Consider the following 24630-nt stretch of genomic DNA (forward strand, 5'->3'; position numbering starts at 1 on the left):
ATTTTTAACATTTTTGTCACTTTTTTAGTGAAATGGTAGGGGTACTTTTGTACCATCTTACCATTTCACACAGGGGGCAGGGCTGGGATCTGGGGGTCCCCATGTTAAAGGGGCTTCCAGATTCCGATAAGCCCCCCGCCAGCAGACCCCCACAACCACCGGGCCAGGGTTGTGGGGATGAGGCCCTTGTCCCCATCAACATGGGGACAAGGTGTTTGAGGGCTACCCCAAAGCACCCTCCCAATGTTGAAGGCATGTGGCCTGGTACGGTTCAGGAGGGGGGGGGGCGCTCTCTCGTCCCCCCCTCTTTTCCTGCCAAGCCTGCCAGGTTGTGTGCTCAGAAAAGGGTCTGGTATGGATTTTTGGGGTGACTCCACGCCATTTTTTTAAAATTTTGGCGCGGGGTTCCCCTTAAAACCCATACCAGACCTGAAGGGTCTGGTATACATTTTGAGAGGGACCCCACGCCTTTTTTTTTATTTTGGCCAGGATTCCCTTTAAAAACTATACCAGACCTGAAGGACCTGGTATGGAATTTAGGGGGGACCCCCCCCCCCACGCCATTTTTTTTTTTAAATTTTGGTTCAGGGTTCTCTCCCCTCCATAGGTACTCTGGTTCGCTCTGTCATATTCCCCTCTCCTCATTCAATGATAACACAATAAAATTAAGAACTATTTTTGCCAATCGACCTTGGTTCCGCTCTTGACCCTCTGTGGCGGTCTTTTGGTTTTTAACTGTTCTTAATAGAATCTGATAAGTCTCAATACACGAAAAGCTGAGTTAGACTTACCGGTAACTCCTTTTCTGAGAGTCTTCCAGGACAGCCCATGAGACCTTGGGCTCCTCCTACCAGGACAGGAAACACATCACCCCCACCAGATAAAAGGGCGGTCCTCCAGGCCCATGTCAGTATTCTCAAGAACCGTAGGACCCTGCAAAACATATGCATAATACACATAACTTCAGACAATACCGGGTGGGAATCCGGCTGTCCTGGAAGACTCTCAGAAAAGGAGTTACCGGTAAGTCTAACTCAGCTTTTCTCCAAGCGTCTTCCAGGACAGCCCATGAGACGATGAGCCAGAAATTACCAGTCTAGGGAGGGACAACTGCCTGGAGGACCTTACGACCAAACGCCTGCTCCTGAGCTGATAGGAGATCCAGGCGATAATGTTTAATGAAGGTCGAGTAACTGGACCAAGTGGCAGCCCTGCAAAATTTGTTCCAGTGAGGCACCAGCCCTCTCAGCCCAAGACGTAGACAAGGCTCTAGTTGAGTGCGCAGTAACAAAAGGTGTAGGGACCTCCCTAATTTTGTAAGCTTCCAAGATGGCTTGCTTTATCCATCTAGCCAATGTGGCTTTAGATGCACTATTCCCCTTGTGAACTCCAGAAAAGAGGACAAACAAGGCATCCGTTTTCCTAAAAGTCTTCGTGACCTCAAGATAGACCAAGAGAATCCTTCTTACATCTAGAAAAACTAAATTTTCTTTCTAAGTCGCCCTGTGGCGAACTACAAAAGGTTGGCAATACAATGTTCTGAGATCGGTGGAATGTACTTGCCACCTTGGGCAAAAAACCTGGATCGGTTCGTAACACAACTCGATCCTCAAAAATCGTGAGGAAGGGCTCCCTAACTGATAGGGCCTGCAACTCACTTACCCTACGAGCTGAGGTAACAGCTATAAGGAACACAGTTTTTAATGTAAGTAACTTAACTGACATACTTTCCAGAGGTTCAAACGGAAATTCTACCAGAGTTTGAAGTACTAGGGACAGATCCCACGTTGGACAACTTCTCACTACTACTGGTCTGGCCCTAGAGATAGATTTGAAAAATCTGGCTATAGTGGGATTTTCCAGGAGAGAAAACTGGAGGAACACACTAATAGCTGCCGCCTGTACCTTTAAGGTACTAAGAGAAAGACCTCTGTCGACACCCTCTTGGAAAAATTCCAAAATAGACGGAATATCATGAGTTAATCTATCATTTTCAGATAATCATGAGTTAAACCTTCTCCAAACTTTGGAATATATGGCTCTAGTAACCGGCTTCCTGCAATTAACGAGAGTCCTGACTACTTTGTCAGAGAACCCTTGGGCGCTCAGTATCTTTTCTTCAGATACCAGGCCGTCAAGTTTAAGGAAACCACCTGAGGGTGTGATACTGGACCCTGCAATAATAGGTCTTCCCTTTTCGGAAGACTCCACGGAGGCTCTGAAACCAGAGACTGTAGCAGGGAAAACCATGGCCTCTTGGGCCAAAACGGGGCAATTAGAATCAGATCTGTCTCTTCCCCTCTGCCCATGAAAGGATCTCCTGGGCAATGGACTGAAGCCTCCGGCTTCTCATGCCTCCCTGCTTGTTGATATACGCGACTGTCGCTATATTGTCTGACAGGATTTGGAGGTTGTGACCCCTGATCTCCATCTGAAAAGACTGGAGGGCTCTCTGGACTGCAAGCAGCTCTCTTTGATTGGATGGGGCCCTTGCCTCCTCTGGGGACCACTCTCCTTGTGCTACTGCATTGCTGAGGTGGGCCCCCCATCCCCAGGAACTCGCATCCGTGGTAATCCTTCGGGAAATGGGAAAGGACCATGGGAGACCTCCTGCTAGGTGCTGACCAGCTCTCCACCACCACAGGCTTCTTTTTATCCTGTCGGGAAGCCAGATCCTTGACTCCAGGGACCTTACGTCCCCGTCCCAGTTTCTTAAAAGAAACCCTTGTAACAGACGCTGACGGAGTCTCGCCCATGGTACTGCGGGAAAACATGAGGTCATAAGACCCACTGCCCTCGACACCTGTCTCAGAGATACCGACTGGTTGGTCTGCAATGTTGACATAGTCTGGAACACTTTGGTAATCTTCTCCTGAGGAAGAAAAACTTTTTGGTTCACGGAGCAAAAATCGTAACCCAGATAAGTTACTTTCTGGGCCGGAATCAAGGGCGATTTTTCTTTGTTTATTAGCCAGCCTAGGGACTGTAAGAAGTCCTGTACAGCCTGGAGATCCTCCAACAGCCTTTGGCATGATTTTGCCACTATTAGGAGGTCGTCTAAGTAAGGGATAACCGTTATTGCCTTTAATCTTAGAGGAGCCAGCGCTTCCCCCAACACCTTCGTAAAGATGCGTGGGGCTGAGGAAAGACCGAAGGGGAGGGCCTGAAATTGAAAATGTCGGGTCCCCATACCCGTCTTCACTGCCAATCTCAAAAACTTTTGGAAGGCTGGATGGATAGGGATGTGAAGATAAGCATCCCTTAAGTCCAACGTGGCCATAAAGCAGTTTGGGTATAGTAGGTTTTTGATTGTAAAAACCGTCTCCATACGGAAATGCTTGTAACTGATGGACTTGTTTAAGGTCCGGAGATTCAGGATAAGTCGAAACTTTCCTGCCGGCTTTCTGACCACAAATACATGGGAATAGAATCCCTTGGCCCGCTCCGATCGAGGAACAGGAATCAGGACTTTTTGATCTAATAAGTCTCCGATCTGGAGACCCAGAGCCCTCGCTTTCTCCCGATCTTGTGGAGGAAATGTGACCAACAAACGTTCTTGTGGTTGGTGAACAAACTCCAGCCTGTACCCGTTGGTCACTAGGTCCAGGACGAAGGGGCTCAGAGTGACTGCTGCCCACTGTGGGATGAAGGCCCTCAATCTCCCTCCCACCGAACACAAGTCACTGCGGCTTGGCGGGCTGTTGAGGAGGGTTAAATAGCACTCCCCCTTTGCCTCTGCCCAGTCCAATGCTTTTTCGGCCTGCTGTCCTTTTCTCTAGGACTCTGTTGCCTGTTTTGGCCACGAAAAAATGTTCTGGCTGTCTGAACTCTTTTTCTCTGGAAACGCCTTTTTCTTATCAGCCGTGCGTTCCAGTGCCTCCTGTAGACCTGGGCCAAATAAATGATCGCCAGTTAAAGGAAGGCCACAAAGGCGCAACTTGGAGGCCGAGTCCCCTGACCAGGTCTTAAGCCAAAGGCTTCTCCTGGCCGAGTTCACTAGAGCCGAAGTCCTGGCTGACATTCTTACCGACTCAGCGGAAGAATCTGCCAAAAAACCCACTGCCTGAAATAGGAGAGGAAAAGACTTCAAAATTTGCTCTCTGGAGGTACCTGCTGACAGGTGTGACTGAATCTGAGTCAACCAAACCTCCAGATTTCTGGCCACACAAGTGGAAGCCAAAGCTGGTTTCAGGTTTCCAACTGCAGAGTCCCAGGCTCTGTGGAGAAGGATATCCCCCCTCTTGTCCATCGGATCCTTAAGCGTACCCATATCATCAAACGCCAGGTCCGAGTTTTTAAAACTTTTGAAAGAGGTGCGTCTAACTTGGGATTCTTATTCCATGGCTGCGCAGTGTCCTCATCAAAAGGAAACCTCCTTTTTAGGTTACTAGAGAAGAATGGTTTTCTCTCAGGATTATCCTATTCCAGTTTAATAGTATCAACCAAAGAACTATGAACTGGAAACACTCTTGATTTTCTCTTATGTAATCCTTTATACATAAGATCGTGTTTGGATAACTGAACCTCTTCCTCTTTTAATTCAAGGGTAGTATAGATAGCCTTTAATAAGTCATCTACATCCTCAACAGATAACTTAAATCTTGAGCCTCGAGTGGATTCTCTATCTCTGGGCTCTGTATCTGACCCTGATTCTTCCAGAGAAAAACGGGTAGATCTGACCTCAGCCTCAGAGTCTTCACTCTCTGCCTGCTGCGGAGTGCTTATTGACGCCTTCGGTGAAGACGGACTCTCTGCTGGAGTCTGGAGCTTGTCAATAAGCGTTCTAAAGGAACTGAAGGTGGACGCAAGCTCATCCCTAACAGAAGTAAGCATCTTCTGGCAAGAGGCAACCGGGTCATCCTTTACAAGGCCTTCTATACAGGTGCGACAAACTGCTTTGCTCCATGAGGAGCTCAATTTGTTTGCGCAAACCGCACATTTCCTTTTAAGTGGCTGCGCTTGGGCCTTGTCCTGAGTCTTGGTCTGCAAGACAAAATAAACGACCCACAAAGTAATTAAAGCCACACAATCACTCCGTAACACCACGTGCAGGAGGGAGGAAATGTGTCCCCTTACACCCACTACTACAGAGGGGGGAGGGGGAGGGAACACTCACAGGGATAGCAAGGTGGTGACAGAACACCCCAGGCTTACCTGTGAGGTGCTGGTAACTGCATCCGCTGCCTGTGCAGGTACTGCAGGAGGATCCATTCTGCCCCTCTTGGTCATCCACAGCCTGGCTGCTTAACACCAAGAAACACCAGCAGCCAGTGTTCTCTGTTCGCGCCGTTTATGAAGACTGGAACCTCGTCTCCGGCGCCCGATGATGATGTCATATGCCCCGGAAGTAACCCTCTCCAGGCACTTCCTGTGGGCCAGCTTGGAGCGCAATAGCTCTGCCCCCTCGAACGCTGCGGCTTCCTCCATTCCTTGCTCAGATCAGCCAGGCTGTCGGCAGGGAAGGACAACCGAAGCTCAGCTGAGCTAGAGTGCAATGCACTGCGGTAGGGGCACGACCTCACACCGGTCCTGGCCCTCTCCAGGCACTGAGGACAGAGAACAGCAACATAGCCAACCTCCCCAGCGGTGTGCTGCTTCTGGCAGAGGAAGAGGTAAGTGATATGCCCCAGAAAAAAGCCATACAAAGCCCCTGCTTATAAGGCCTATGGGAGCAGGTTCCATGAACATGTTACCCCCCGTCCGGAGGAAACACAAATAACTGACATGGGCCTGGAGGACCGCCCTTTTATCTGGTGGGGGTGATGTGTTTCCTGTCCTGGTAGGAGGAGCCCAAGGTCTCATGGGCTGTCCTGGAAGACGCTTGGAGAAAATAGTGTTTAGGAAATGTTTATTTCAGCTTTACTATGTTTGCTATTCTTTAAATGGCCGCTAGATGTCTCTGCTGCGGCACTTAAGGAAGTGATTCAATTTAATTGGGGATTCCCCAGGCTTTAGAATGAACGTCTGGTCAGTCCTTCAACGTCCTGATGAAACAAACGTAAAAGTTCGTGAAATGCATCAACACACCAGGACGCCCAGCTGTATGTCATACACCTCTGAATGGAGGCAACACAGAGCGCAGCTCTTTTTGCTGAAGACGTGACGCCGCTGATTTCTTTCAAGGGGAATCCCGTCTGAGTTCCAAAGGACTGTTACCCTTATGTCAGTTTGTGGACACTGGAGTCTCCAAACAGCCTCAGGAGAACAGTCAGTCTGACTGTAAGGTTCTCAGGGAATGTGTACATTGAGACGCCCCCCGCACTGAGGATTACCTATCCAGGATACCCGGAAGCCTGTGTATATGCTGGAAAAATTAAACAGCTGCACGGAGGTAATCTACTAAGGTTCAATCTCTGCAGTGGAATGTGTTTAAACTGACCAGCCTTTCACATGGTGATCTATCTACCCGGGATATCTGGAAATTGTATGTACAGGGGATGTCCCTGAATTACTTTTGATCTGTCCATATCTCCTACACGAGGCTCTGTGGATGTGGGCTCCTCTGGTATATTATCCATCTATGACTCAATCTAAATCTGTTACTCTGTTAGAAATCTGACATACACTGGATCCTGATTTATACTGGATAGACTTTCTAGAGCTAAATGGATCCACCCAATCTGGGACACTGGGACTAATTTCATCCATGAATGTGTCTATTGGCTCTTTCAACACAATTTTTAGGAGGACATTTTTCTCAATTTGAAATCACAGCAATGACACTTCATTTAACTGGATTTTTCTAAACAGGATCCCCATTTCATGTTATACAGCTGCAGAGCTATTTGCACTAAAATGCAAAGGACTTCTTTTAATAACCTTTATATAACTAATTGGTATTCAGCTGCAGTCCCATGCTACTGATCTCAGTGGTGTACTATTTCCTCAGGAAGCCCTGGACAAGCAGTCCTTCAATTGGTCATCATCTGTGGAAATCTTTGAGACATGTAGCATACAACCAGCTCGAAAGGGACAAGTATGGCTCTGTGTTCAGGATAAAAATCCACCTATAGACCATCGTGGATCTGATATGTGGAAATATACACGATTCATGTATTATGTGGTTTCTACATGTTTACAGCTATGTCTTGGTTGTCCAATATTTTAGAGTGACGACGTGGTCTAACATATTTTTAAACATTATTTTATGGTGCTTAGAGGGTATTTTTTTTCTAACTTTAGATATTTTTTGCTTTAATAAAAGTATATATGGCATATGAATACCATGGTTTGGTCCTCCATTTAAACTACTTGTCCCTTTCCCATTTCTTTTCCCAATTTCTCAACTTTTTTCTTTTGCTCTTTACATGTAATTTTGGATGTGGTGCCACATCAAACATGGTGTGTCTCAATTTGCACCACATAAATAGTTAGATTTGTGTCTATGCACTGATCTGCATTTTACAAGTGCGCTTAAAACACACTTGTGTGAATTAGCCCTATATGTTGCTGGGGAAAGGGTGGGTTATGCAACCTTTCTTTGCACTACATAAACTTAGGCTCCATTCACACTTGTACGACTCCAAAGTTGTGAGGACTTTTATGCAACTTTGGATGGGTGCAACTTGTATATGACTTTGACCAATGATAATGGACAACTGTTGCACAACTATTGGATTGTATACCATTCAGGTACAACTTTAATGCCACTTTTGAGGGTTAACAGTGAAGTCTATTTCCCTCCAAGTTGCACTAAAGTCGGACCAAAGTTAACTAAAAGAAAAACAGAAATGAAAGGCGCGACATCTGTTACTCCACACCATGGAAGACCTATTAGTGCTGGAAATAGGTTTTTTGAACCTCAAAGTTAACTAAACCCTGTTTTTTAAACGCATACTGTTGGACAGGTTAATTCGGTTGGTGAGTTGAGCTGGGAATTTCCTCTGTCTTTCATGCGTTTTTCCTTGCATGTGCTCCTTGCTGTGAAGGTCAGTTATAGGTGGGGGCAGGGGCCATCTCTTTGTTACTGGTGTAAATTTGGTGAGGGGGACACACTTGGCACCTTTGCTGCCATTGTGCTATGTGTCCAATATGCCTTTTGAGGATTGGGCTACCTCCAGGCCCACCTGCCCCTTATTTATCCATTAGAATGCATGTGCTTCCATTGTGGAGACCCTCAAAAATTTAGAAGGTTAGGACTGCAGGTGATACAAGGTGCCATGAAGAGGCCTTGCAGCTTACACATGCGTGTGCAAATGTGTGCTAACTAAACCCCTGTTTTTAACGCATACTGTTGAACAGGTTAATTCTGTTGGTAAGCAGACTGGTTGGTCAGTTGAGCTGGGAACGTTCTCTGGTTTTGTCTTGCAACCCTTATCCCTCCCAGATTACCCAATAACATTCAGTATATGGGGAAGGTGGTTAGGCTACCAGAACATCATATTGATTCTTAGAAACCTTTATGGGCCTATTCAATAATGTGAAGCTCAAAGTATAGTAGTACAAAGCAAGAATTCACAATTTACATTGATAAAGCAACTCAGCAGCTGCCCAATCAGAATGGTGTACTATAAATCATTTTATCAAGTGTTCCAGCAATGTATGACAATGCAGGTACCGTGCTGTAGTGTATTACTGTGCCATTCATTTGTAGTACTGTGTTGCAATTAAAAAGGGATCAGAGCGTTTTTTGGGTTGTCATGCATTGGCAGCCCTTTTATAATAAATGGATGCATGTTTACATGCTCCTCAACATAGAGTGGGCTTAGTGACTGTAGGTACTACAGTTTTCACTGAGACCTTCATGTCAACTGGTTGTTGAAGCATAATATATTGCCCATTAGATTTATTTGTAGAATAAATAAAAGTCTGAGGATGAGAGTCATGCTTTATTGACACTCTAGTACCAGAACAATGACAGTAATGTTTCATATTTCCGCTGCTTTGAATTACAATTCTTAGACTGAATCGTATTATAAAAATAGAAAAATCAGGTTAGCAGTGCCCTTCGACACTAGAAGAGGAAATGAAAACATGTCACATTCACGCAGTTGGACCCTAAATGTCTATAGAGACGCTGCTGTTGGTGACTCGCACTCCATACCAGCCGGCCCAGTTCAAAGTGTCCTTCCCACCATGCTGAAAAGATATATAGCGCACTCCTGGTCCATAGTTAAGGAATGTGTGTGTTACCTAAAAATGGGAAGAGAAAGTAGAGAAGAGTCTTAACATAAAATTGAATTAAAGGTTGCTACACATACAATTTATGTAGAAAAGGGTTACAATAGGAAATTATAGAAAGTTAGAAAAGAAAGAAACAAGGCGCTCTGGGGGAATAAACTAAAGCACTGCTTCAGACGGGGGGGGGGGGGGGGGGGTAAAAACAAGAGGCTGGTGGTCCCAAGATGTACAGTTCAGCAGCACTTCAAGGAGAGGGAAGCAGCTCTCTGGTAGAAACGAAAGGGAAGAGCAGTATAAACAAGTATTTATTGCCTCAAGGAGATCAAACTCACAGGAACCAATAGGTAGAAAGTTACTTCTATTACACAGATGAGCCTGAGTCCCAGTGGTGTCCAAGAGACATCCAACGGGTGTCCGGCAGGTTCTGTCCATGTATAATATCTGTCAGGTGGCGGCACTGAGGATCTGGAGCCAGCCAGTAAGGAAGAACCATGGAAGCTGGAAGAGCAGTCGCCGCTGTGAGAACCAGCGTGGAATGCGGGACCCAGAAGTGGGGGCGGAATGTGTTTCAGAGCAGCCTATTGGCTGCTCCTTCATGCTGGGCAATAAGCCGCTCCGAAACACATCCCACCCACTGCCGATGTCACTTCTGGGTCCCACAATTCTCCCTTGCTGGCTGGCCCCAGATCTTCCAATAGCGCTGTCGTCTGACACAGACTACCATACATGGACAGAACCTGTCGGACACTCGTTGGATGTCTCTTGGACACCACTGGGACTCAGTGACTTCTATTACACAGATGAGCCTTTCTACCTACTGGTTCCTGTGAGTGTTCTCTTTCAGGTAATAAATACCTCTGCCTTCTGCTGCTCCCTAATGATACAAAATTGTCAGAACTTTGTGTGGAAGATTGCAGCTCATCTAGAACATTATGTCAGAGTAACCCCGTCAGTGAGTGTCAGGGGTCAAAATATCGTACCACGGGAAAGTGTGTGTGTGTGTGTGTGTGTGTGTGTGTGTGTGTGTGATCACAGGCATCCAGCCTTCCCAAAAGTGTTGACACCAAAGAGACAGAGCTGCAATGGAGGAAAGGGTTGCTACGAGTGGTCAAAATATCAGAATTTGTTCAAACATGAGATTTTACACATATTGATGTGTCAAATGTCATCAGCAACTCTTTACATAAAGCAACGTTATGGAAGGATCTGTGAGGAATTGGAACATTACATAATGCCATTGGCCATCAGAATGTTGCGGTAGGGTCACGGGCTGTGGGTGAAACTCCTGTAAGATTTTCTTGTCTGCAGAAAGCAGTCGGACCAACAACTCATACTGGCAGCCACAGTCCTTCCTAGCCGCATACCTGAGGGGAAGAAAGTTTCATAGGGCATTACCACAACTTTATATAAGGAGACTACAGCTTAGCTATGATATTTTATCAAACTTTTAACCCCTTCCTTCCCATCTAAAGGTAAATCAAATCTAAATGCCTAAGCACAGTTTTACAACTTTGATATGTGTTAGTAAAACTAAACTTGTGCATCCAGGTGGATTATACTGCATTTTTTCTTTTCAGGACAAATTGGACTTTCATGTGGTGGTAAATGGTAATGGATTGCTCTTGTTTTTGTAGAAAACTAGCCCAAAATAGTAAAAAGAAACAAAAAAAAAAAACAAAAAAAAACACAACACTTAAGCTAACTGCAGGTTTCTTGCTACTACCATATTTTACCACCAGAGAACAAGCCAAAATGCAACATAGCAAAAAAAAAAAAAAAAAAAAAAAAAAAAAAAAAAGCTATGGGCAGAAGCGACGGTATGGAGACGGGTGGGGGCCATCTTCCCCTCACTCGTCTCCATACCCAGCAAGGAAGAGAGTCCCCTCTCCCACCGCCGATAAAAGGGATCTCGCGGCAAATCCGCCGCAGAGAACATTGGAAAGCGGACCGCTGGCTATAGAGGAGGATACTAGGGTTATGGCAGCTAGCTGCTGCCATAACAATAGTCTTCTTCAAACTTAGGAAGTACATCGGTGTGCGGCGGTCCGTAAGTGGTTAAAGTAAAACATGTTCTACTTACCTGCTCTGTTGCAGTGGTTTTGCACAGAGCAGTCCGGATCCTCTTCTCGGGTCCAAGCAGCTTGCTATGGGGGCACCCGAGGCCCCGCCCTCTCCCCTCATTGGCTCACTGACTGACAGCAGCGGGAGCCAATGGCACCTTGCTGTGCGTCAGTTATTCAGGAGAGAGAGAGAACCGAACAGCCGGGTCTCTCGCAACATCTATGGATCAAGATGGGGCTCAGGCAAGTATTTGGTGGGCTGCTGCACACAGGTTTTTTTATCTTAATGTATAGAATGCCTTTACAACCACTTTAACTCTTGGGCCCCTTTCTAGCGGATCCACCTGCTCAGTGGAGGGCCTGTCTGCTGAGCAAGTGGATGACAGGTCTGTGTCTGCTCCGCTATGAAGAGCAGACACGGCCCCCTCTCCTCTATGGGGCGGTCGGATGGAAGCGGACTGCATGTCAGTTTCCCTCCGATCCGCCATCCGTCTGTTTTCTTTAGCGGCCCGCATCGGATCAGATGCCAGTGGACACATGTCTGCTGACATCCACCACCCCATAGAGATCAATGGGTGGTCCGATTGGGTCCACCTGAAAAAATAGACAGGCGGACCCAATCGCTCTGCTGGTGTGAAAGGGGCCTCATGGTTTAACCGCTAGCCGACCAGCCACCGCAGTTATACTGTGGCAGGTTGGCACAAATCGCCATAGCTCTACGTTGGCTCTTCAAGACACTATGCAGGCACGCAGCGTGTCCCTGGAGCCGATGCACGTGCCCAGCGGGCACGATGTCCCCCAGGCACCCACGATCGCTCCTGACAGAACGGGAATCTGTGTGTGCAAGTAGGAACGATATATGTCTCCTCCCCCAGTCAGTCACATCCCCCTACAGTTAGAAACACACCTAGGGAACTCACTTAACCCCTTGATTGCCCCCTAGTGTTAACCCTTTCCCTGCCAGTGACATTTATAAGTAAATCAGTGGCTATTTTTAGCTCTGATCGCTGTATGTCAATGGTCCAAAAAAAAAAAACCCTGATTTTTTTAACCAAACATGAATACGTATCGGCCTAAACTGATGAAGAAATTAGATTTACATTTTTTTCTTGAGGGGGGGGGGAATATTTATAGCAAAAAAGTACAAAATAGTGTTTTCAAAATTGTTGTTTTTTGCTAATAGCACAAAAAATAAACCACCAAATATCACCAAAAGAAAGCTCTATTTGTGGGGAACACAGGACATCAATGTTTGGGTACAGCGTCTCAAAACCGCACAATAGTCATTTAAAGCAACGCAGTGCCGTATCGCAAAAATTGGCCTGGTGATTAAGGGGGCAAATCCTTCTGGGGCTGAAGTGGTTAATGTTCTTGTGGCTATTTTTCTCTTAGCATTGAATTTTACTTTCACCTGGCAAAAGGCAACAAACTAAAAATTGCATACTCCAAACACTACAGGTATTTTGTTCTGTTTTAGGAAATGAAGAAACATTTGCATCGCAGTTTTTTTTATAAAATAGATTCTTTATTATTGAAGGAGTTGTAAAGTGTCACAGTTTGTGCTACAGCAGCCCCCCCTTTTCTTACCTGAGCCAGTGAGCATGAGCCCAGCGGCTCCAGCCGCTGTCTTGGGTCCTCACAGATTGATTGCAGCAGGAGCCATTGGCCCCCGCTGCCATCAATCAAATCCAGTGACGGGGCGGCGGGGCTGAGTCCTGCTGTCTGTCAATGGACGCAGCAGGACTCAGGAGTGTCCCCATGGAAAGTGGCTCTCTATGGGGGCACTAGATAAAGAGGGGCCAGGAGCGCCCCCGGGGCACCCCAGAAGTGGACGATCGGGCTGATCTGTGCAAAACCCTTGCACAGAGGAGGCAAGTATAACATTTTTTTTTTTTTTTTTTTTTTTTTTAAACAAAGAAACCTTTACAATCACCATAAAGTGTATGTAAACTAACAACTTCTTTTTTGCTCTTTGGTCTGTTAAATATACTGACTCTTACCCAGCTATCTGACCTCTAAAATATCTACCTCTTATGTTGGAGAGAAAAAAGGGAGAACCTTAATCAGGACACAGGAGAGGAGATTTACCAAAACTGGAGAGTGCAAAATCTGGTGCAGCTCTACATAGAAACCAATCAGATTCCAGGTTTTATTGTTAAAGCTTAACTGAACAAGCTGAAGTTTAGAAGCTGATTGGATACAATGCACAGCTGCACCAGATTCTGAACGCTCCATCTCCCCCACAGTATCTATGAAGCAGCTGAATCACAATTCCCATTTGCTCTGCACAGATACAAGATTCATCCTACAACTCTCCCTCCACCAATCACATGTGAGATATTCCGTAGATTGGGATCAGCTTATAAATTACACTTACCAGTCTGTGACGATAATGGCCGGTTGAGCTTTGTCCAAAATATCAGCAGTGAACCCCTCTTTCAGTAGGTCAATAGTCTGGGACTTCTTGCAGGGTCTGCAAAGATTTTTAATTTTTTTATTCCATATTTAGGACCGCAAGAAAATCATATACAACATGATCTATATACATTGCAAAACCTTCTACCAAAAACATCTCCTTTTCACACCTGGTTGCACTCCCCCAAATACAGAGGAAATTACCTAGTTGTAGACTTAAAAAAAAAATTCTCCATATCGGACTTGTGCTGTTTGGTAGATCAAAATATTTAAATGCATACCCCCACCTTATGTAAAAAATAAATAAATAAAAAAAAGTGCATTAAATAAAAAAAAGTGCATTATTGTTTTCATTAGCAAAGCACTGCAACTGCAATCAGTGGATTGTGGGTGCCATGCTCAAGTCTCAGCAGATTATTTCCCAGCCTCAGGTCCTCATGCACACTACTCCCCCAGGAATTATGTACCTTCATTTACGGGTCTGGAGAAGTAAATGCTGGACATGTGCTCCATTAGGAACTCCAAGTCCTTTTTCATGGCAGCAGATGGGACTGGTGGTTCTCCATTCACATGTTTGTGTGCCTTATCTGAGTGGATAAGGTAGCTGTGTGGGTGATCCATGCAATTTAAATAAAAATACAGGATGCTATGGGCAGAAGTACCCCATGATTGAGGCTTCGGAATGTGACCAATTCATAGTACACCCAAAATTTTGGGTGAACATAAAACGTGGTCAGAAAGGTGGACTAAAGGAGTTACCTTTTCTTCATTTTGGAAGCAATGCAGGCCAGTCAAGTTTCTCCACCCCAAACTCGCTCATCTATGTCTTTATGGACCTGGCTTTGTGCACTGGTCCAAATCATTTGTCTAAGACATTTTGGACAATTTAATGCTCCCAACTTTGTGTGAACAGTTTGGGGATGGCCCCTTCCTGTTCCACCATAACTGTGCACCAGTGCATAAAGCAAGGTCCATAGAGACATGGATGAGGGAGTTTGAGGTGGAGGAACCCAAAAGAACACCTTTGGGATTAGAGCAACTGCGAGCCAGGACTTCTAGCCCAACATCAGTGCCTGACTTCACAAATGTGCTTCTGGAAGAATGGTCAAACATTCCCATAGACACTCCTAAACCTTGTGGACAGCCTTCCCAGAAGAGTTGAACCGTTATAGCAGCAAAGGGTGGACCAACTCAATATTGAACCCTATGGACTAAGACGCTCTTAAAGTTCATGCTCGTGTAAAGGCAGGTGTCCCAATACTTTCGGTAATATAGTATATTATATAAGCGTCTCTAGAATCCAATCCACTACCTAGAATATGTGACTTTCTAAACTGCGGGAGACTGAGTAGGTTGATGTTTCTTTTGGAGCTATTCGGAAGAGAATACTGGCGTTTATGATTTAGAAAGTAAAAGCTCCCCCTTATGTGCTGGAGATGAGGGGGAGGCTTTATGCAGTCCAGCAAAGGATAACTGGGCAGGGCTGACACTTGTTGGAATTTGTGTAGTAGACACAGTTGCCAACTCAAACAGGCCATTAGGAGCCGAGCGCAGAGATGTATTCAATGGATCCCCCCCACCCCCCCCCGAGTTCAACCATCCCATGTGCCATTAGAAGTATAAAATGAAAATCTAAAAAACAGTTTACAGCATTTGTGTTAATGACATTAATGAAGGAAAATTGGCCTTACTGGTTAGAGGTTACAAAGTATTTTGTGACAGATGGATTTGGAAAAAGCTCTCCTTCACCTCCAGGCAAATCTTCAACCTTCCATTTATCACCACCATTTTCATCTATGGTCCAGTATTTTAAATCCTCTACAGCGGGGAACACAGAATGGGAAAACACATGTAGTTTAGACAACAGCAAAAGTCATGTTTCTACCAATATAAATGTTATGATATAAAATTGATTGTTGTTAGGCACACATGAAGTCCGCTTTAATAACTTCCATGTCTGGAATTAAAGCAGAACTCTAGCCATAAACCCCATATTGACTAGTCCAATAAAATATATAAATAAAACCAGTGTTGGCTGTAATATTCAGCATCAATACAGATATATCCCCCTCCGTGCCTTTCTGCTGCTAGATATCCTCCTCAGTCTGATGGCCATCATCATTCCTCCCACTTCCTCTGAGCCCAAGTCATCCCGGATCTATCCCCAGCCTGTGACTGGACAGTGAAAGTCAATCTCTGTCTCCCCTCCAGGTGAATGGAATTATGTACAACCCAGAATGTTGGATTTGGGCTTCAACCTTCATACACTACAACATTAAGTTCTTGTTTAAAAATTACAAACATGTTATACTTGCCTCCTCTGTGCAGTTGGTTTTGCACAGAACAGCCTGCATCCCCCTCCCCTCTTCTCTGGGGCCCTCACCGGTGTTTATGGCTCCTCCCTCCTGCCAGGTGCCCCCACAGCAAGCTATAGGGGGCACCCAAGCCACTGCTCCGTGCGTCCAGACAGAGCCATGTCTTAGCCCTGCCCCCTATTTCCTCATTGGCTCACTGACTTGACAGTAGTGGGAGCCAATGGTACCTGCTGTTGTCTCAGCCAATGAGGAGAGAGAGTCCCGGACAGCCGAGCCTCTTGTGCAACATTGCTGTATCAAGATGGGTCCTTCTGCCTTCAGAACTACTTTAAAGTGTTACTAAACCCACAACAGTAAAATCTCTGTATATGCAGTAAAGCAGGCTTGTTATACTCAATGTGGAACCTAATGGGTTAATCCTCCTGCATTGTGTAAAAAGGCAGTTTGAGCCTGTCCTCTGATCCTCCCCGGTCTCTAATCCATCTCCTGAGAGCACAGAGCCGTGTGGGCGCTCTGCACATGCTCAGTTTGGTGTGTATTGCTAGAGGTTTTTTTCTCTTGGGAGAGTGCATGTGATCAGCACTGTCCAGACAGAGGGTCAGGGGTCCTGCAACCTCATAGGACAATCAGGGGAGAATGAAAAGCTTTAACCTGATAGAAGTCACAAGACTGCTATATAAGAAAAGGTATTTAGCAGTTTATATTTACTAAAATAATTGCATTTCCATGTTCTGTGTACTGTGGGGGACCAGATATAGTGAATGCAGAGTCCTGGGTTTAGCAACACTTTAAGGCAACATTCACAATCCGATTTTCAGTGTGATTATGTTGTGCAACTTGGATGTTTGCATATTCTTAAGGGCCAAAATGGTGCTGGAATCACACCGATGTAGTACAGGAACCTCTTCCAAAGTACGCCATGCTGAGTTGCATTGGGGTGAACGGGCACCATTGAAAACAACGTCTTTGTCATGCAATTCTGTGCAACTCAAGTTGCATCTGAAATTGCACCGTGTGATATATAATCATGGTAATTTGCTATGTTTATTTCCTGTGCTCATCAGCTCCATCTAGAGGCAATGATGTCATATTTTCCAGGTTGAGGTATAGACCCCCAAGCAAAAACACAATATAGGGGTTAAAGATGAAAACCCCACCTATTGGAATACAGGAGGAGGGGGAGGGTGTGTGGGGAAGAATGTAAACATGGCTTTTTTGTAAATCTCTACATAAACACAAAGCACGCAAAACAAAAACCAAAAGTGATGGGTCTGCAGAGATCTCAGGATTATTGTGTATTGTATGTACAGGGAAACAAACCTCAATGGAGAGGAACCTCAACACAATCGTACAAAGTGCTTATTTTGTATCCTTACAAGTACAGTAAGAACCTATATATCAAACATTGAGCTCTTCATGTAACTAATCACATTTTCTTTCATACACTCAAATAGGAATAACAATCTCACCTAGAGCGCGTGAATTTTTGATCAAGTTGTTCTTCAGGCTAGATAGAAGAAAAATTGGTGAAAGATTACCATTTAACCACTTCAATACCGGGCACTTAACCCCCTTCCTGCCCAGGCCATTTGCCAGATTTCAGCGCTGTCACTTTGAATGACAATTGCGTGGTCATGCTACACTGTACACAAACATTTATCATTTTCTTCACACAGCTTTATTTTGGTGGTATTAAATCACTGCTGTTTATTGTTTACTAAAAAAAAATTAAAAAAAAAATTACCAAAAATTTTGAAAAAAGTTTTTTTTACTTTGTTTCTGTCAGTACATTTTGTAACTAAGTAATATTTTTGCTTCACTGATGTGCGTTGATGAGGTGGCACTTATGGGCACTGATTAGGTGTCACTGATGACGCACTAATATGCCACACTTATGGGCACGGCTAGGCGGTACTGATGGGCAGCACTGATAGCCGACACTGACTGGCATCGCTAATGGGCACTGATGGGTGGCACTGTTGGATCTATATTGTAATCGGGGCACTGATGATCAGCGCCCTGATTACATGCCTAGATTTCCTCCAGCGTGGAGATGCCGCTGATCGGCTCTACTCACCACTGTCAGTGTGAGGCGAGGAGAGCCGATTACCGGCATCTGTGTTTACATGTGACCGGCTGTGATTGGACAGCCGATCACATGGTTAATCCTTTTTGGAGCTCCTGGCTCCTCCCCACTGCAGAGTGTCCCCACAGGAAGCCACTTGCTATGGGGGGGCACATGTGTGTGCTCGCTCCCGAGCCCTGCTCTGTGTGTCCATAATACACAGTGCGGGGTTCAGCCCTGTTCCCCCCACTTCCTCATCAATGGCTGCGATTAACAGCAGGAGCCAATGTCTCCCACTGCTGTGTCTGAGCTAACGAGGAGGGAGAGAGCCTGGAGAACAGCTGCTCTCATGCACATCACTTGATCGAGATGAGGCTCAGGTAAGTAGTGGGGGGGAGCTGCATACTGAAGGTTTTCTTACCTTCATACATGGAATACATAAAAGGTAAAAAAATCTTCAGCCTTTAGAATAACTTTAAAGCAACTGGGAGCAATCATGTTTATTTTAAAAGGATCACTCTTATTCTAGGTAGCTTCTAATTGCATTAATGAATTGAAGAGCAATTACCCCAATTTTTGGCCAAAGGGAAATAAGACTATTTCTCGTCAAAATAAGTTTGTCAACATGTGACAGACCCAACAGGGACAGGGGACTGCAGGGTGGCCCTTTACTTACTGACTATGGGCCCTGGCGTTTGAGGGGGCTCTATTCTTTGGGAGGTGTGTGCCTGGAGGACCTTTAGAGTAGTTTTACTTTGGATTCAAGTCCATGTCTCCCTGAGACACACAGACTGAGAACTGGAGGACCCAAATACAGATTTGGGGCCTCTGTGTTTTGTTGGGGGGGTAAAGAACCAACAGCCCAAAACAGCTTTGGCTGCTTCAACCCCCTCCTAGACTCAGAAACTCAATACAGAAGATTACAATCGGCTCAAAACAACCTGATGCCGGGGTCTCCTGCTTGTTATGCGTAATCATGTTTGCCTATCCTGTCTAGGTGTGAAAGGTCTTTCTCCCATTGTGTGCCTCCTATCTGTGCATTCCCCTTGTTAATTGAGTCACCTATTGTTTCTGTTTGCTAATCCTCCTGGAGATTCCTAAGATGTGATTAGTCTTGTGTGGACTTTACCTCATTACTTAACCACTGTGGAATATTTACCCCAATGTGTAATATGTCTTTTCACTGTTCATGTGATGACTGCCCCCATTTATGAAGTGTAAAAAAAACCCTTATTTCTGTTAAAAAAAAAACTACTACTTTTGGTTCTACTTCAATATCTTGTCTGCATACAATGCTTGGGGTAACAGGCTGGTATTAGCTACTGGTCTGCTGGGAGGGTTTGGAGGGCAGGAGGCATCCGGTTGGGGTGCCAGGTGCTCCTCCACACAAAATTTTTGAGATTATTATAAACACTGTAGTATGCTTACATTACAAAACCAATAAGTATACCATCAATTACAAACACACTACATATCTAGTTATTCAGCTAAACTGGACCAATCCAGTTACCAGTGCAGTTTAGGCTGTTTGCAAAGGTTAGACACAGATCAGCCCCTATTGCTTTACCTCTCACCTTGTGACTTACAATATTGCATTCTGATTACTGAAGGAGAGAAGATGGAGGAAATGCTTCCTCCTGCCTGCAGCACACTGACGACATCAACTTATCCTAGGCAAAGTCACTGACTTGAGTCCAAGGATGGCTTTTTAAGAAAAGGTGGTGTTTCTGAAACATTATTGCCGAATATAATATATGACTTATCAGAAATGTATTCATGCAGGCTTGTAAAGTTACTGCAATATTTTCATCTGATAATTTCCTGTTAATCTTTGTAGCCTTGAGCTCTAGATATTCCAAATCTGGTTCTGGCTGAGAATTACTGTTCAACAATGTTATCTACTTCTCCCTATCCTGCATGGAGTGTGCACAGAGAATAGACCCCATACATCGTGTGTGATCAGGTCAATGGTAATCTCACCTATTTGTTGCCCACATATTTGCAGTCACAGTCTGAAAAGGATCTCACGTCCACTATGTAAATGAAATAAAACATAAGAGAATTACAATCAGCATGCAACAAAGGGAAGTGTTACTGTGCAGGGTCCATACATACAGAAGAAGAGTCTTCTCCCTCTGTTCTGTTGTTGACTCAATACTCTCTCCCACTCTAATGCTGGGTGCGTGGTGTGCCACTAATTATGTTGGCATGGGGCGGGGTCACCAGAGGCCCACCCCTTATGACATCACCACCCATCATGCCCGGTCAGTGACATCATAAGGGGCAGGCCTCTGGACGACGTCACCCAGTGACGCCGCCTCATGCCAATATAAGTAGTGGCACACCTTACACCCAGCATTAGAGCGGGAGAGAGCATCAAGTCAACATCGGAAGAAGAACCGGCAGAAGACAGAGGGAGAAGAACTGGAGAGGCCTAGAAAACATCAGCTGAGAAGACCCAGAGAGGGGAGAACCGGCAGAGGCAGAAGACATCACCAGAAGAGAAAACCCAGAGCTGCCTAATGGATTACTTTAAAAACCTGTGTACTGTGTTTTATGTTGACACTTTGAGTGAATGGGTAGGAGTACAATGTACCCCATACTCATTCACGTGGCGGCTGGGATCTGGGGGCCCCCCCTTGTTAAAGGGGGCTTCCAGATTCTGATAAGCTCCCCGCCTGCAGACCCCGACAACCAACGGCCAGGGTTGTTGGGAAGAGACCCATGCTCTCAATATGTGGACAAGGTACTTTGGAGGGGCACAGGGCCCCCCTGCCCCAAAGCACCCACCCCCCTATGTTGAGGATATGTGGCCTGGTACGGTTCAGGAGGGGGGCTTGCTCGTCCCCCCCCCCCCCCTTTCCTGACCTGCTGGGCTATGTGCTCGGCTAAGGGTCTGGTATGGATTTCGGGGGGAACCCCACGCCGGTTTTTTGACTTGCAGGTTCCCCTTAAAATCCATACTAGACCGAAGAGCCTGGTATGCTCTTGGAGGGGGAACCCATGCAGTTTTTTTACATTGTGCGTGGAGTTCCCCCTAAAGATTCATACCAAAGAGTGCCTGGTATTGTCCAAGATCAAAGTCAGATCCCTGTTAATTGAAGTCGGACACATGTCAGACTTCAAGTCAGATCCAGTCATCCGACTGTCATGTCGTACAAGCGTGAAAGGAGCCTGAAGCTGTGTAACACATTTGTAATCCAATTCTAAAACGCTTTAAAAAAGCTTGTAAGATGCTGCCAAAAAAAAGCTTAAAAAAAAATACCAGTAAATTAATACACTTGGGTGTGAATGGAGCCCAAGTTAATTTAATACAAACAATTGATTCATAGTAGAATAGAGCCAATGTGTTCTGGGGGCCATACACACTCCTTTCATCACAGCTACAAAACAAGTACAAATACAAAACTCATACATCTAAAATGCAAAAGAAAGGACTTAAATATAAAAATAACGCAAATAAATTAAATGAATATAAATGTCAAAGAGCATATACACGTATGTATTACAGTAAATGGCAAATTCTAAGATAACAGTATCTTACATACAGAAGGTCACAACAATTAGCTAACAGTAAAAGCTAATTAAATAGAATGATATGCCATATCTTAACAAAAGCAGGATAATATTAGTTAATATATATTAAAGTGTTTGTAAAAGTAATATTTTTTTTTTAAACAAACATCTCTATACTTACCTGCTCTGCAATTGCCTCTTCCAGGGTCCCCCACTGTCTTCCTGGCCCCTCCTTTGTCCAGTGCCCCCACTGGAAGCTTCTCATGGGGGCACGTGTGTACTCGCTCCCGAGCCCAGCTGCTGTGTCCATTTACCGGGCCCCACCCCCCCGCTCCTTTATCACTGACTTTGATCGACAACAGCAGGAGACAATGGGGCCCCAGCAAAGCCAGAGAGACATTGAAGTGAGGGGAGAGAAGATGTGGACAGCGCTGGATAGAATAAAGAGCTCAAGTAAAAGAGGGTGGGGGACATACTGATGCTTAAACACTTTACCTTAATGCAAGGAATGCATTAGGGTAAAAAAAGGTTTAGGCTTTAGAACCACTTGAAGTACAGCTTGCCAATGGAATTAAATGAATTGCTGTGTCTAGGACAGCGCTTCTCAACCTTTTTTCAGTCAAGGCACCCTCCAAAATTATAGACAGTCTTGGGGCACGCCATTCCAAACTGTAAAAACATTTCTAATAGGTTTACATAATGCAGCACCATCCACACATAGGACACCCAATGTTAGAGGTGATTTATTCTTCCAAAGCAAATACACTTTTGCACACTGGTACCGACTAGTATTCCAATGTTTCCCCTCTCCCTCAGGTTCTCTCCGTCACTAAGCTAATGTGACCCCAAAGTTGGAGAGGCAAGGGAGGGTTAACAACTTCCCGCCCGGCCTATAGCAGAATGATGGTCTGGCGGTGGTTCGGCGTGTCAGTCTGACACACCTCTACACCGATCTCGGCAAAGAGCCTCTGAAGGAGGCTGCAGATGCCCGCCCAGGACCACCAGGGATGCCCACAAAGGTACCCCAAAAGGTATGCCACCCTGGACCACCAGGGAGATGGCAATCAGTAACACCTTATCAGTGCCCATCAGTGAAGGAGAAAATGTACTAATTTACAAAGTTTTATAACAGAAATGGAAAAAATAAATACTCAAAATTTTCAGTCTTTAATTTGTTTAGCAACAAATAAAAACAGCAGAGGTGATCAATTACCACCAAAAGAAAGCTCTATTTGTGGGAACAATATGATAAAAATTTTGTTTGGGTACAATGTAGCATGACCGCGCAATCATTTAGACAGCGCTGAAAGCTAAAAATTGGCTTGGGCAGGAAAGGGGGTGAGTGCCCGGTATTGAAGTGGTTAAGGAATGCTATAAGATTATGATACATGAAAAAAATTGCTAGTTATCATCAATGACCGAGGTGCTTCGTTTTAATGAACTTGGGGACCCTGGGTGTCGCACACACATACCCCTGTCCTTCACTCCAGGTGCTATGCGGACTCCGAGCTCCTCCGCTCCTAATATATCTACATCTCCGATCTACTTATCTCAATGTTTCGGGAAACCTCTTCCCCTTTCCTTATTCCTCGTAACTTCTAGCAACCTTCTCTCAAGGTTAAACAAAGGTGATTTATTGTTATACTGTTGATGGTGACTAATTGAATTACGTGCGATTCGAGATTCTCTTTGTAATAGACATTATAGTGTCACTGTCCTAATTTTTTTTTTTTTGACAGTGAAAAAAGGGGGGAATCATAAAACAAGGATACTATATATACGACCGGCATGCTTCTTATTAACTGATGCCATTGGCTGTTAGGACACCTGCAGCTAGAAGGTTGTAATGGGGCACAATGAAAACCTGTGGCTTTCAGAAGGCTTTATCCACCTGCCGGCTTGTATTCAATTTTTGGGAAGCTTTTAGGAATTTTGCCAGGGCACCCCTGGAGAAACCTCATAGCACCCTGGTTGAAAAAAGACTGTTCTGGGACATAAAAAAAAATGTATATATTTTTTTCACTCCAGCATAGACATACAGTACATGAAGCAAACAACACACTTGGGGGGGGGGGGGGGGGGGGGGGGTGTGCACACCCTAAAAATGCATTCACATTCAAGATGGTGCTGTTATAAGACCGTAAACAGTACAAAATAGACAACAGCGCACACATAAATCCTGCAAACACCTGAACATATTCAAAAACATGGGGATTTGGTCCCACCATATAGTGCTAAACCCACTACTGCGTCACAATACCCCATTATCAGTGGGTTCTACACTATCCATACAATTTTTGTATGTGTGTGCTGTAATTGTGGTCTTTTAGCAACACCATCTTGAATGTTAGCGCAGTTTTAGGGTGTGTCCCCCAAGTCTGTTGGTTGTATATTGTAAGGGTCCTAACCAGATCCCCCCTTTCATTACCTCTTATTAGTGTCCACCAGTGTTATAAGAGGAGTCGTTATAGTTCTCCCATAAAGAGGAGTTTGTCTCCCATGGTTGACATGCAGGACCTTTCATTCTATGGATAGTGTAGGACCCACTGATAATGGGGTACTGTGACGCAGTAGTGGGCTTAGCACTACATGACCATATGGTGGGACCAAATCCCCATATTTTTGAAGATGTCCAGGTGTTTTAAATAACCTTGCAGGATTTAAAAGTCATTTTTTGTATCTCAAAAGCATTCCTTAAGAATTGAGATGGACTCAGCTGAACAGAAACCAAATAAAGTTGCAGTAAAAGGAAACCTAAAATAAAACATATTAGTGGCAAAGTAGCTCAGAGTGGAAAGGATCTATCAGCAGATAAGAAAATGCCTGAAGTAGAACATTAGAAGACATCATACCTGGGATTTACTGCTTGGAAAGTTTCAGGAGGACAGATGCACACCTGTGTAAGTGAATGCTGCAAAGGTGAGTGATGTTCTCATGTTGGGGGTTTAAATAGAAGAAAAAGGTGCAGAAATGTGAAAAAGGGGGTGGAGAGAGAATACATGGGACCAATGAAGGATTAACACTGACTAGCCCTGAGGGAGAAAGGAAGGAAATTGATTGCTTCACACATTTAACCACTTGAAGCCTTTTTTTCTCACTTTTTGGTTACAAGTTTAAATCAGTATTTTTTGCTAGAAGT

General features: G+C 44.9%; 1 protein-coding gene across 1 annotated transcript; it reads right to left on the reverse strand.

The window, feature by feature from the left end:
* Positions 1–8881: 8881 nt before the first annotated feature.
* Positions 8882–20008, reverse strand: LOC141148349 (F-box only protein 6-like). The gene is made up of 6 exons (XM_073635740.1): positions 19956–20008; positions 17380–17417; positions 15287–15413; positions 13558–13653; positions 10349–10484; positions 8882–9132 (listed from the first exon to the last, which is right to left on the reverse strand). Exons 1-6 carry the CDS (start codon positions 19970–19972, stop codon positions 8998–9000), a joined length of 549 nt encoding a protein of 182 aa, XP_073491841.1. The 5' UTR covers positions 19973–20008; the 3' UTR covers positions 8882–8997.
* Between the last annotated feature and the right edge of the window lie 4622 nt (positions 20009–24630).

Source organism: Aquarana catesbeiana, linkage group LG06 (assembly GCF_042186555.1).
Source record: "Aquarana catesbeiana isolate 2022-GZ linkage group LG06, ASM4218655v1, whole genome shotgun sequence".
NCBI lineage: Eukaryota > Metazoa > Chordata > Amphibia > Anura > Ranidae > Aquarana > Aquarana catesbeiana.

What these genes read in the sequence shown, in the direction of transcription:
- LOC141148349 (XM_073635740.1), bottom strand. An exon ending in TACTTTGTAACCTCTAACCA is followed by an intron (nt 13,654 to 15,286) that starts GTAAGGCCAATT and finishes AAATCTTTGCAG; the next exon opens with ACCCTGCAAGAAGTCCCAGA. An exon ending in GCCATTATCGTCACAGACTG is followed by an intron (nt 10,485 to 13,557) that starts GTAAGTGTAATT and finishes TCTTCCCCTCAG; the next exon opens with GTATGCGGCTAGGAAGGACT.